Source organism: Cherax quadricarinatus, chromosome 14 (genome assembly GCF_038502225.1).
Source record: "Cherax quadricarinatus isolate ZL_2023a chromosome 14, ASM3850222v1, whole genome shotgun sequence".
NCBI classification, from domain to species: Eukaryota; Metazoa; Arthropoda; class Malacostraca; order Decapoda; family Parastacidae; genus Cherax; species Cherax quadricarinatus.
The window spans coordinates 2199828-2213654 of NC_091305.1; the positions used below are offsets into that span (position 1 = coordinate 2199828).

General features: G+C 37.9%; 1 protein-coding gene across 3 annotated transcripts in view; it reads right to left on the reverse strand.

Moving 5' to 3' along the window:
- LOC128696181 (proton-coupled zinc antiporter SLC30A2) overlaps nucleotides 1–13827 on the reverse strand; it is a 69146-nt gene that overhangs the window by 13297 nt on the left and 42022 nt on the right. For all 3 annotated transcript variants that reach the window (XM_070084770.1, XM_070084769.1, XM_053787325.2), the window contains 4 exons: nucleotides 13030–13179; nucleotides 7358–7520; nucleotides 6438–6591; nucleotides 2401–2611 (listed from right to left, as the gene is read on the reverse strand). In XM_070084770.1, coding sequence (XP_069940871.1) covers nucleotides 2401–2611; nucleotides 6438–6591; nucleotides 7358–7520; nucleotides 13030–13179 — 678 coding nt within the window. The remainder of the gene's footprint in view (nucleotides 1–2400; nucleotides 2612–6437; nucleotides 6592–7357; nucleotides 7521–13029; nucleotides 13180–13827) is intronic.

Consider the following 13827-nt stretch of genomic DNA (forward strand, 5'->3'; position numbering starts at 1 on the left):
CTTAGTGACTACCGGGAACCAGACGGGAACGCTCAGCAGTGTTCCTGCTCCCGAGGTGCCAGCCAGGAATCACCCATTATTTCGCTTATATCAGCTTATATATCAACTCTACGGCTTATTTGTCTATCAGAATTGATCTAATATGATATAATAAACACTCTAAATAACATACAAACATGTTATATTCTCTAGACTGAATAAAATAGGCCATAATATGGCCCAGAGATTATCGGGAATATTTCGATATAAAAGTGTAACTGGTCACCCTGTCGTCTCTGAGTAAGAGAAAACGGTGTTTAGAGGCTAACTGCACTAGAACATCAGTTTACTAAGAAATACACCCAAACAAACGCGATTTTCGCGAAAATTTTTTTTTTTTTTTTGGAGACGGGGGCCGGCCGGCGTTCCCGGCCGATATCTCGGAAGTAACTTATTCACCTATAATTTGATGTGGGTCCTTTATTACTTAATTAAATGGAATAATATTCACAGATATTGTAGAATAATGATTTCTCTTATTTTGACCGTAGAATTTTTGGAAATATTCCAAATACTTCGGGAGTTATGTGGGAGTAAAGGGCAGATTTTTTTGCCATATTCCAGATACTAACAAACTTTATTTTTTTGTGAAATAACGATAAGGTATTTAGAGGGAAATCTTACGGCCCGAATTAGTATTAGCATTGTACTCTCGGCACCAAGTGTCCAAACCACCTTACGTAGCCGCATATAAGAGTTACATCAACATCAAGGGCATTTTCAGTAAATCAGTCTTTTCTCAGTTGTTGTTTGAGGTATATTTTTTATAAATATTTTCAAGAAAGAGTGAGAACACTTTGTCTTGTGCACCAAAACTGGAGAAAATCGGACGGTAAATAAACGAGTTACGAAATTTGCCCTCTAGCCCCCTTAAATAGATAGGAAATAGAATTTTATCACCCCCTCAAAAAAAAAAAAATTATGAATGTAGGTGATGTGGAAAGATCAAGAAAGAATGCCAATTGGAGAGGAGAGGAAGGGAAAAGGAATGAGCACATGAAACATAAAAAAAAAAACTGGGAGCTACCATTACTCTAAATCTGAATTCTAAGGCACACAAACAGAACAGCAGCAGAATAGGTCAAGCTTGCAAACATAAGAATGAACTTCGGAAACATCTTTTACCTCAAATGTGCAACCTATTTTTTTGAATATGCAGCACCAACATGAAACCCTTGTCTAGTTTAAAATAAAATGAAGCTTGAGAAAGTAAAAAAAAGAGTGCATTTAAACTGATGACTAAATTGAGGAGAATGTTCTATTTGGATAGGATATCAGAACAAAGCCTACCATCTCCAGAAAAATTTGCAATATAGGGCCATTACACATGGTGGACAAGCATTGATGAATCAAGAAGGCATAGATAGAAATTGTTGAGGAGGTTTGGTCATTTAGAGAGGATGGAGGAAAATAGGATGACTTGGAGGGTGTATAAATCTGTAGTGGATGGGAGGGGTAGGGGTTATCCTATGAAAGAATGGAGGGAAGGGGTAAAAGAGGTTTTGTGTGCAAGGGGCTTGGACATGAAGCAGGCATGCGTGTGTGTTTTAGATCGGAGTGCATGGAGATGAAAGGTTTTTGGGGCCTGACGAGTTGTTGGAGTGTGAGCAGGGTAATATTTTGTGAAGGGATTCAGGAAAACCGGTCAGCCAGACTTGAGTCCTGGAGGTGGGAAGTGCAATGCCTGCACTTTAACCCTTAAATTGTCCAAACGCAGATCTACATTGTCATGCGTAGTGCTCCAAATGTAGATCTACTTTTTTTCACAAAGCATGTAAAATCAAATGTAGATCTACGTTCAGAGAGCTACGCATGTCAACATAGATCTACATTTGGACAGTTTAAAGGAAGCATTTGGGATGCTGGCTGTTTGGAGTAACATCAGAACTGTCATATCTAAGTTCCTCCGCAAAGACAGTGATTACATGTGAATAATGGAGAAAGTGTTTCTTTTTTGGGTCAACCTGCCTAGATGGAAGATGGCCAATATGCAAAAAAAAAAAAAAAAAAAAAAGGTGGTACCAAGAGCTAGATATCACACCAAGCAAATTCATAAATGCATATACAATGGTATGCATGTACTGCCCAAACAGGCAACCACACACAATTCATATCTTCTTTCATTAAAATTTCTGTACATTATAACCTTAATATTAACTTCAAGTGCTTACCTTCCAATTTTTCTGAGCTCTTACATTTCCTATACTGTTTACTAGTGATACCCACTGCTATACTGTATGTGAATATATTAATGACACAATGCATGTGCATGCGTGTGCACACACACACATAACAAAAAAAAAACTAACTGAGCATTTCTGTATTAAAAAATTATTAAAAATATTTAAATGTAGTACTTACATAAAATCTAATAATATAAGCAGCTATTAAAACGCCAATGCTTTGTATTAAATCCCCTAATACGTGAATGAAGGCTGCCCTGATGTTTATATTATTATTAGAGGCATCTTGATCATATGAAGCACCACGTCCACTCTGACTGTGACTATGACCCAGCCCTCCATGACTGTGACCGTGTCCACCACTGCCTGCATGAAGCACAACACCAAGACTGAAAAGTAACATTTCATGTTAAAGGACAGGTATGCTATAATAAAAAATGTTAATCTGCATAGGCAAGCACCTAACAAAGTGTTAAATTTCTTTTTATCAGTACCTTGCTTAAAATATATTCTTTTCAACACAAACAAATGCTGTTATCACTGATTAACCCTTAAACGGTCCAAACAAATCGACGTTCAAATTCGTAGTGCTACAAAAGTAGATCTTTTTTTTTACATATTTTCAAATATAACAAAAAAAATGTAGATAAAAGTTTTTTTTACACGTTTTCAAATGTAAAACAAAAAAGATGATCTACATTTTTTTACATACTTTCAGATGTTGAAAAAACGTATATATACGTTTGGACCATTTAAGGGTTAATGACACAAACTAGATGTATACTCTTCAATACCTCATGAAATGCAGTAATCAAATTTAAGAAATTATCATAAGGTTCAGTTGTATTTACATATTATCCAGCATTAAAATTTTGATGGTAAAATGCTTACCCTAGACAAAGGAAAAGAAGTTTCCAAAAAATACAGTGGGTCAGATGACCTCCAGAACATGCTTAGCTCCCACTCACAAGTAATAACCATAAAAGTGCCAAAGGTTCTCCATGCAATGAATAGTGGTTTCTCTGACAGCATAATACCCACTAAAAACCCCTCACACAATTTTGTTCTTAACTCAACAGCCACCTCCTACCAGGGCAGGGTGACCCAAGGAAGATAACACATTCACTCAGTTGCAGACTTTCCAGAACTGTGCTGACAGTTTCCATGAAGCCCTTCATAAAAGTTATCTTGTTCACACTCCAAAACATGCCCATTAAAAACCACTTGACTTGGCTCACCCCTATCTAACATGCTCACACAAGCCTAATAGATGTTCAGTCCTCTAAAACTCTCCCCAACTGTTCCTGGCATGCCCTCTTTTCCTTCTACCTTCCACCCCAGATTTATACAACTTTAACATCAACCTATCCTTCCTCTCTACATGCCTAAACAACCTCAACAACCCCTCCAAATTCTTTGCATGGCATTCACACAACACACTCCTCTCAAACATGACATCTCTGCTGCCTCTAGCCTCCTCCTCACTGCAGCATTCAAAGCCCATGCCTCACATCCACATGAAAGCGTTTGAACAGGTCGGCCATCACTAATCCCGAATTATTGGGACCTGTAGTGTGCCGGATTAGCGAGTTTGCCGGATTACAGAATGGTTTGGTTAGAATACACTTAATTAACCTATCAACACTCTTTCTGATACATCTTCCTCATTTTCATTACTGCTTTCTCCTCCACTGGCTTGCTGCTGTGGATTTACAACCAGCTGCACAATTTCTGAGTCAGTACAATAATGAAATTTGAAATTATGCTAGCTGAAATCAGTGCCAGATTACTGACGAAACCAGATAACTGACTGCCGGATTAGTGATGGCTGACCTGTACCACTATACACTCAAGTACATTCCCTTTTCATCTCTATAAACTGTTTCCACATGCTTCAACACTTCACCCACCTTTTTCCCTTCATCTATTCTATGATTCACTTTCACAAACCCATCTGCCATATCCACTCCCAAATATCTAAATTTCCCCCCCTTTTTTTTTCTTCATCGAACTGGCCATATCCCACCGAGGAAGGGTTACCTAAAAAAGAAAAATGAAAGTTTCTCTTTTTAAATTTAGTAATGTATATAGGAGAAGGGGGTTACTCACCCCTTGCTCGCAGCATTTTAGCTGCCTCTTACGACACACATGGCTTACAGAGGTAAAAGTAGATCTTAGACAGGGATGTGTAATGTCACCATGGCTGTTTAATAAATTTATAGATGGGGTTGTAAAAGAAGTAAATGCTAGGGAGTTCGGGAGAGGGGTGGGATTAAATTACGAGGAATCAAATACAAAATGGGAATTGACACAGTTACTTTTTGCTGATGATACTGTGCTTATGGGAGATTCTAAAGAAAAATTGCAAAGGTTAGTGGACGAGTTTGGGAGTGTGTGTGTAAAGGTAGAAAGTTGAAAGTGAACATAGAAAAGAGTAAGGTGATGAGGCTATCAAATGATTTAGATAAAGAAAAATTGGATATCAAATTAGGAAGAAGGAGTATGGAAGAAGTGAATGTTTTCAGATACAGTGGACCCCCGGTATACGAACAGCTCCCAATGCGACCAATTATGTAAGTGCGTTTGTATGTGTACGTTTGGGGGTCTAAAATGGACTAATCTAATTCACAATATTCCTTATGGGAACAAATTCGGTCAGTACTGGCACCTGAACATACTTCTGGAATGAAATAATATCGGAAACCGGGGGTCCACTGTATTTGGGAGCTGACGTGTTGGCGGATGGATTTATGAAGGATGAGGTTAATCATAGAATTGATGAGGGAAAAAAGGCGAGTGGTGCGTTGAGGTATATCTTTCTTCTTCTTTCAACACACCGGCTGTATCCCACAGAGGCAGGGTGACCCAAAATGAAAAATGAAAGTTTCTCCTTTTACATTTAGTAATACATACAGGAGAAGGGGTTACTAGCCCCTTGCTCCCGGCATTTTAGTCGCCTCTTACAACACGCATGGCTTACAGAGCGAGAATTCTGTTCCACTTTCCCATGGAGGTAAGAGAAAATAAACAAGAACAAGAACTAGAAAGAAAATGGAAGAAAACCCAGAGGGGTGTGTGTATACACATGCTTGTATATGTATGTGTAGTGTGACCTAAGTGCAAGTAGAAGCAGCAAGACGTACCTGAAATCTTGCATGTTTATGAGACACACAAAAGACACCAGCAATCCTACCATCATGTAAAATAATTATACAGGCTTTTGTTGTACACTCACTTGGCAGGACGGTAGTACCTCCCCGGGTGGTTGCTGTTTACCAACCTACTACCTAAGACTGAGGTATATGTGGAGACAAAAAAAAAAAATGTTATCTATGGAGGCAAAGAAGGGAATGTATGAAAGTATAGCAGTACCAACAATCTTATATAGGTGTGAACTTGGGTTGTAAATGCTGCAGCGAGGAGGAGGTTGGAGGCAGTGGAGATGTCCTGTCTAAGGGCAATGTGTGGTGTAAATATTATGCAGAAAATTCGGAATGTGAAAATTAGGAGAAGGTGTGGAGTTAATAAAAGTATTAGTCAGAGGGCTGAAGAGGGGTTGTTGAGGTGGTTTGGTCATTTAGAGAGAATGGATGAAAGTAGAATGACATGGAAAGCGTATCAATCTGTAGGGGAAGGATAGCGGGGTAGGGGTCGTCCTTGAAAAGGTTGGAAGGAAGGGGTAAAGGAGGTTTTGTGGGCGAGGGGCTTGGACTTCCAGGAAGCGTGCATGAGCGTGTACGATAGGAGTGAATGGAGACGAAAGGTATTTGGGACCTGATGAGCTGTTGGAGTGTGAGTAGGGTAATATTTAGTGAAGGGATTCAGGGAAACCAGTTATTTTTATATAGCTGGACTAGAGTCCTGGAAATGGGATGTACAATGCCTGCACTCTAAAGGAGGGGTTCGGGATATTGGTAGTTTGGAGGGATATGTTGTGTATCTTTATACGTATATGCTTCTTAGCTGTTGTATTCTGGGCATCTCTACAAAAACAGTGATTATGTGTGAGTGAGGTGAAAGTGTTGAATGATGATGAAAGAATTTTCTTTTGGGGGATTTTCTTTCTTTTTGGGTCACCCTGCCTCGGTGGGAGACGGCCGACTTGTTGAAAAAAAAAAATAGTACTCTACTATGAATAATGATGTGAAATAAAAATGTGATGTCAAACTAAAGCAAAACGTGTTAAAAATCAAAAAAAAAAAAATTAAAACTTACATGATATTAATAACAACACCTAGAGCAGATACAATAATCATAGTATCTGCTTCCACCTCAAATTCCATGGAGATGACTCTCTGAATTGCAGCATAAACCAGGATGCCAGTGATTACCCAGATGATGAGAACACTCACTACTGCTCCCAACACCTCTGGAAAATAAATATGGAGAAGTATGTGTACTATCAGATAAATCTATTACTGCATTGTTACCTACACACCCTTCTAAAAATAGTATAACACTGTAAGTGTAGTTAAAATTTGTTACTGATGATTCCATGAATTTGTATTAAAGTATTAAATTCCTAGAATCATTCAGGCTAGTGAAAGGTTACTTTCTATTATCAAATATTATTATTTTTTTTTAAACTTGGAGATACGTAGATTTAATCGATAGAATAAATCCTTATTGTAAGTTAAATAATTTATTTTGAAGTTAAACACCACAGGCTTTTTTTTTTTTTTTTTTTTTTTTTGAGGGGGGCATTAAAATTTTCCTGTTATGTCAGATTTATTAAAGTACATTTGAAACAAAACCCATGCATGCTATCACATATTTGCCTTTTCTTTGCTTGCCTGTAGAAATACATAATAAAGAAAAGTGTTTGTTTTCAGAAGAACAAGTTTTATAATTGTGAAAGCTGCAGCAATGTAAACAGCAGAGAGTACTTACACAAAGTACACTGAACTATTATGAAATTGGTACAAAATGTTATGAAAATACTGAAAGCAAAATTGAATAACCGAGTACAATCCATCTAGGTACAACCTGAAGAACAGACAAAAAAGGTAAGCGAGTTGGTCTGTGTGTTAAAATTATGACACTGTTGTTGTTGAAGTCTTGGCAGCACAGTATTCATATAAACATTAAAATAGCTCTACTTAGAATATATAAATAAAAAGTAAATCCCAACTAACCTGCTCTGTGGTATCCATAGTTCATTTTCTTTGAAGCAGGTTGCATGGCAAGGTATATTGCTACTAAGGATACAATGAAAGATGTCAGATCGCTGAGTAAGTGAGCAGCATCAGACATAATAGCAATACTGTTTGCCAGGTATCCTCCTATACATTCTGCAATCTGTTGGTGCAAAATACGAATAACATTTTCAACTTAACTCTATTAATGTTATGCCAATATGACCACAATAACAAATGACTATTTAAGAACATATTCAATAGTGTAACAATGTAAAGCCATTAATAATATATGTACTGCAGTCTCTCAAAGGAATATATAACACTTCCTCTTTTGACTTTCTTTAACCCTAAAATTGTGTTTAATGTACTAGTACAAATTTTTTTATACCTTTAAATACACCATCTGCTGACATTTTTGGCCTCTGCTCAACTGTTTGGGTCTCCAAAAACCTCCTCACACATTTGAAAAGAATCTAAGACAAGCTAGGTCCACAGTGAATTATGGATTTCTCAAAAACCTGGAATAAATGTTGCTTTGCTTTCACTCCACTGATCTCCACTTTGATCTAACATGCTTATACACATGCCGAATGGCATGCATCTACATTCAAAACCTCCCTCCAACCCTTCCTGAGATGACTCCTACCTATCATTCCCTCCAATTCGTGAGTTAGGTGTGAGTAAAGTAGTGCAACAAAGTACCATGGTTGGATGCCATCTGTTTATCAACTGAATCTACACTTGTGATGTGCCATTTACTCCACAATACAACAGAAAAACCACATGGAAATTTTATTAATACTTGCCTCTCAAGCCTTTTCTTTTTCCCATACAGCCTCTTGTCCTCGCTGCTGTATAACTTAGCATTACTTGACCCTTTACCTCCATGCGCAACTTTTAACTACTCTACTCGAGTTAACTTTTAGCATGTCCAAACCAATTTTTTTTTTCTCCTACTTTACGTAATAATAAATGTAAACAAATTACAATAATAAAGTAGGTAGTACATTGATAGCATTTAAAATGTCAAATATTAACATTCTTTCTAACAAACCAACTGTCTCCCAGTGCGGTAGGATGACTAAAATGAGGAAACGCACTCACTATCATTCATTCACTTGCTGTCTTATCAAAAGGATGCTGACATCACTGCTCAGATGGCCCTCCAACCTGCAACATCCTCACTTCTCCCGAGTGAAGGAGAACATGTATCTAAATACAGTGGAACCTCGGTACTCGAACTTAATTCAATCCAGAAGGCTGCTCAAGTGCCGATCTGATGGAGTACCAAACAAATTTTTCCCAGCCAATTTTCTTTTTGGTTGGCTGTTATCACTAATCTTCATAGGCCCCATGGTGACTTTTTTTTTTTTTTTTTCAACAAGTCGGTCGTCTCCCACCGAGGCAGGGTGACCCAAAAAAGAAAGAAAATCCCCAAAAAGAAAATACTTTCATCATCATTCAACACTTTCACCACACTCACACATTATCACTGCTTTTGCAGAGGTGCCCAGAATACAACAGTTTAGAAGCATATACGTATAAAGATACACAACATATCCCTCCAAACTGCCAATATTCCAAACCACTCCTTTAAAGTGCAGGCACTGTACTTCCCATTTCCAGGACTCAAGTCCAACTATATGAAAATAACCGGTTTCCCTGAATCCCTTCACTAAATATTACCCTGCTCACACTCCAACAGATCGTCAGGTCCCAAGTATCATTCGTCTCCATTCACTCCTATCTAACACGCTCATGCACGCTTGCTGGAAGTCCAAGCCCCTCGCCCACAAAACCTCCTTTACCCCCTCTTTCCAACCCTTTCGAGGACGACCCCTACCCCTCTTTCCTTCCCCTATAGATTTATATGCTTTCCATGTCATTCTACTTTGATCCATTCTCTCTAAATGACCAAACCACCTCAACAACCCCTCTTCTGCCCTCTGACTAATGCTTTTATTAACTCCACACCTTCTCCTAATTTCCACACTCCGAATTTTCTGCATAATATTTACACCACACATTGCCCTTAGACAGGACATCTCCACTGCCTCCAACCGTCTCCTCGCTGCTGCATTTACCACCCAAGCTTCACATCCATATAAGAGTGTTGGTACTACTATACTTTCATACATTCCCTTCTTTGCCTCCATAGATAACGTTTTTTGACTCCACATATACCTCAACGCACCACTCACCTTTTTTCCCTCATCAATTCTATGATTAACCTCATCCTTCATAAATCCATCCGCCGACATGTCAACTCCCAAGTATCTGAAAACATTCACTTCTTCCATACTCCTCCTCCCCAATTTGATATCCAATTTTTCTTTATCTAAATCATTTGATACCCTCATCACCTTACTCTTTTCTATGTTCACTTTCAACTTTCTACCTTTACACACATTCTCAAACTCATCCACTAACCTTTGCAATTTTTCTTTAGAATCTCCCATAAGCACAGTACCATCAGCAAAAAGTAACTGTGTCAATTCCCATTTTGAATTTGATTCCCCATAATTTAATCCCACCCCTCTCCCGAACACCCTAGCATTTACTTCTTTTACAACCCCATCTATAAATATATTAAACAACTTATTTATACAAATATAAAAAAAACACCAAAAAAATGTGAAGAAACACAAAATAGTTTACAGCAAAGTTCTGGCAGGTCGTGTTTGTTTGGTCAAGTGCTGAGGAAACGATTGACTACCGAGTGATTTTTTTTACCAAACAAAGCATTCAAATACCAAATTGTTCGAGTAGGGAGCTGTTCAAGTACTGAGGTTCCACTGTACATATCCCACCGAGGCAGGGTGACCTAAAAAGGAAAACGTAAGTTTCTCTTTTCAAATTTAGTAATGTATACAGGAGGGGTAACTAGCCCCTTGCTCCTGGCATTTTAGTCGATACAGTGGTCCCTCAATAATCGTCCTTTTTGGAAATAGTCGCGTTATTTTCGTCCAAACATTGGCTCGCAAATGGTCAGTTGACTTGCTAATCATCCTTCATCCGGGACGCGTACTCACGCTCTGAGCCGCCTCGCCCTCCCTTCCCAGCCAGTGTGCCATTGTTTACCAGTGAGCGATGGTCCCCTCACTTGTTCATACGAAATATTTCATATTCCATTCATTTTAGTGCTTGCAAGTGCTAAATAAGCTACCATGGCTCCAAAGAAAGCTCCTAGTGCCAAGCCTTTGGTAAAGAAGGTGAGAAATACGATTGAATTTAAGAAAAACATCATTGAACAATATGAAAGTGGCGTACATGTGGCCGAACTGGCCAGGATGTATAACAAATCCCATACAACCATATCTTCCATCGTGGCCAAGAAAAAGGAAATCAAGGAAGCTGTTGTTGCAAAGGGGGTAAATATGCTGACAAAAATGAGATCACCAGTACTCGAAGAGGTTGAGAAGTTATTATTGGTGTGGATAAACGATAAACAATTAGCAGGAGATTATTTGTGAAAAGGCTAAGCAGTTGCATGACGATCTGGTATAGAAATTGATTGCAACGAGTACTGATAATTGTGAATTTAAGGCCAGCAAAGGTTGGTGTGAGAGATTTAACCCTTTCAGGGTCCGTCCCGTAGATTTACGGCTTTACGTTCAGGGTCCAAACCATAGATCTACGTCATGAGCTCAGCTCACTCTGATAAACTGTGAGTGGTAAATTTGGGCCTAGATATGAGAGAATACAACTATGTGGTATGTGTGCACCACATAAAACAAATACTGCAGCACACTGTGTATAATGAGAGAAAAAAACTGTGATTTTTGATTAAAACAGCGACTTTGCAGTGTTTTTTCGTATGTTTTTTATAGTTGTATTTGTGATTTCTTGGTCTCATTTGATAGAATGGAAGAAATATTACAGAAATAGAGATAATTTTGATTGGTTTTAGCACTGGAAATGACTTGAAACTGAGCTCAAAGTGGCGGAAATGTTAAATTTTTGCCGATGTTCAAGAGTAAACAAACGACCTCACACGTCTAATACACACCAGCTGGTGGGTCTAATATACATTCACAAATGTAGTGATGATATTTATACAATTATTACAATATTGCATAACAGTAAATCTTCTATTTTTTGGTGTGAATAAAAATTCATTATGTGAATAAAAAATCAAAATGGAATTTATTTGTAAAGCTTCAAAACATAACTAATAAACAGAGGAAATGGTAGTTTAGTGCCAGGAATACCTACATTGTTTATTCTGGACCCTATTTTGAAATTGGAATATTTTGAACTTTGTGTTAAATTGGCCAAATCACCAATTTCCGGTCACTTTATTTTGTAATTGAAACAGTTGACTTGGCGATTTCTTGTGCTCAATCGATAGAACAGAAGTAATACTAGTGAAATAGCTAAGAATTTGGTCGACTGGAATAATGTAATTGACCTAAAATGGGAGTCAAAGTCGGCAAAATCGCCGATTCGTAAATATCGCTGACACATCAAAATTCACGAGAGCATAATTTCGCCAATTTTCCATCAAATTTCGTACTTTTTGTTTTATTACATTCACAAAAAGATTCTCTACCATTTCATAAGAAAAAATAAAAAAAAATTTTCTTGAAAATTCTTGGACACTGGGGCACTACTTCAGATTTTGGCCTTGGACCCTGAAAGGGTTAAGAAGCGTAGTGGCATACACAGTGTGATAAGTCATGGTGAAATGTGGGGTAGGATGGAAAGATTTAGGAAGAAACATCACCCTGAGAAGGATGTTGCAAGCCATATCAGCAACTTATACAGTGACAGAGTCTTGGCCCATTTTTGGGAAGTTTTTAGGAGACACCAGAAACAGAGCTCTCTGGACACTTTTTTTGTGAGACAGGACTCCAGTGACTCTCAAGCTGGTCCTAGTAGCATTAAGAAACAGAGAAGAGAAGTAACCCCAGAAAAGCACTTGGTACCTGATATGTTGATGGAAGGGGATTCCCCTTCCAAACAGTAACTAATCCAATCTCTCTCCTCCTCCAGTCTTCCATACACTAAGAAGAATTGCCAATAAAGGTAAGTGTTATGCTGTTAATGTTTCATTCATCATGTCCCACTGTATTGTTTATGTACTACATCTATATTTCATGTAAAAAAATTTTTGTTTTTAATACTTCTGGGTGTCAGAATGGATTAATTGTATTTACATTATTTCTTATGGGGAAAATTAGATTCGAAAATCGTCTATTTCGATAATCGTCGCACTTCCAGGAATGGATTAACGATGATAAATGAGGGACCACTGTATATATAAATATATATCTAAATATATCTAATACTATGTAACAAAATGTGTAACTAAATATGTATATGTTACATGTTAATACATCTTCTAAAAGTTCCAAGAATTGTCAACATCATGGCCCAGTTCCAGACCAGGCCTTCTAAACTGTAAAGTTAACACTGCAAGAATAAGAACTAAACAGCAAAACAGAAGTAGATACTGAATGTAAGAAATTTGTAAGATTCACATTTCAACTTATATGTTCATGAGACACAAAGGAAACACCAGCAATCCTGACAAGAGTGCTAAACATTTAACAGGATTCCTTTTTACACTTATATGATAGGCAGTAATACCTTCTTGGATGGCTGCTAGCCACTAATCTACTACCAAGATTAAATTCCCAAGACAAATACAGATATGCAAATCATACCATAAAGAGTGTTGTGAGGCCACATGCCACAAAGAGCTTGATCATGGCTTGCCTCGATGCTCGGGAACTAAATCGTGGAGTATGACAATGGTCGGAGCTAATGCTTGAAGATGGTGGACGTCGATGCCCTCCTTCAGCTTCATCTCCATCCTGTAAGGATACAAAAATATTAATGAGAAAAGAATGCAAACCTGCATAATCAATTCAGTAATCTATACAAGTAAATTCCATTACTTTGGGTGTTAATACTGTGCACTACTTACAATGAAAAATTAGTGTAGTGCTCAGAAGGGAAGAGGTAGGGAAAAGTGTAGTAAGATCTAGCTATGGCTTACTAGCCCATGAATTTGGTATAGTATTTTGCTGTAAATAATTAGCTAGCACCTACAAAGTCTACAGCAGTGTTTCGATACATGAAGCAAGACTGTTTGTGCACAGTAACACCTTTAAGTATACCCATATATCACATGCTATACATCCAACACCACACAGAGTTACACAAAAACTGTATATTTCTGACCCATATTTGGAGTTTTAATTTTTTTTTGTCCCCCACCTTCCACAAACATAGGAGGATCCATAAAAAGGAAAACATTCACCACCATTCATTCAATAGCTGTCTTGCCAGAAGCACATAGAAGTCACAATTCAAATAAACCTCCGAACAGTAACATTCCCATCCCTCCTTTAGAATGCATGCACCACCCTGAATTGAGTCTGGTTAACTTTTTAAGTACCTTTATAAATGTTACCTTGTTCAAACTCCAACAGCATGTAAAGCTCTATTAACCACTTGTC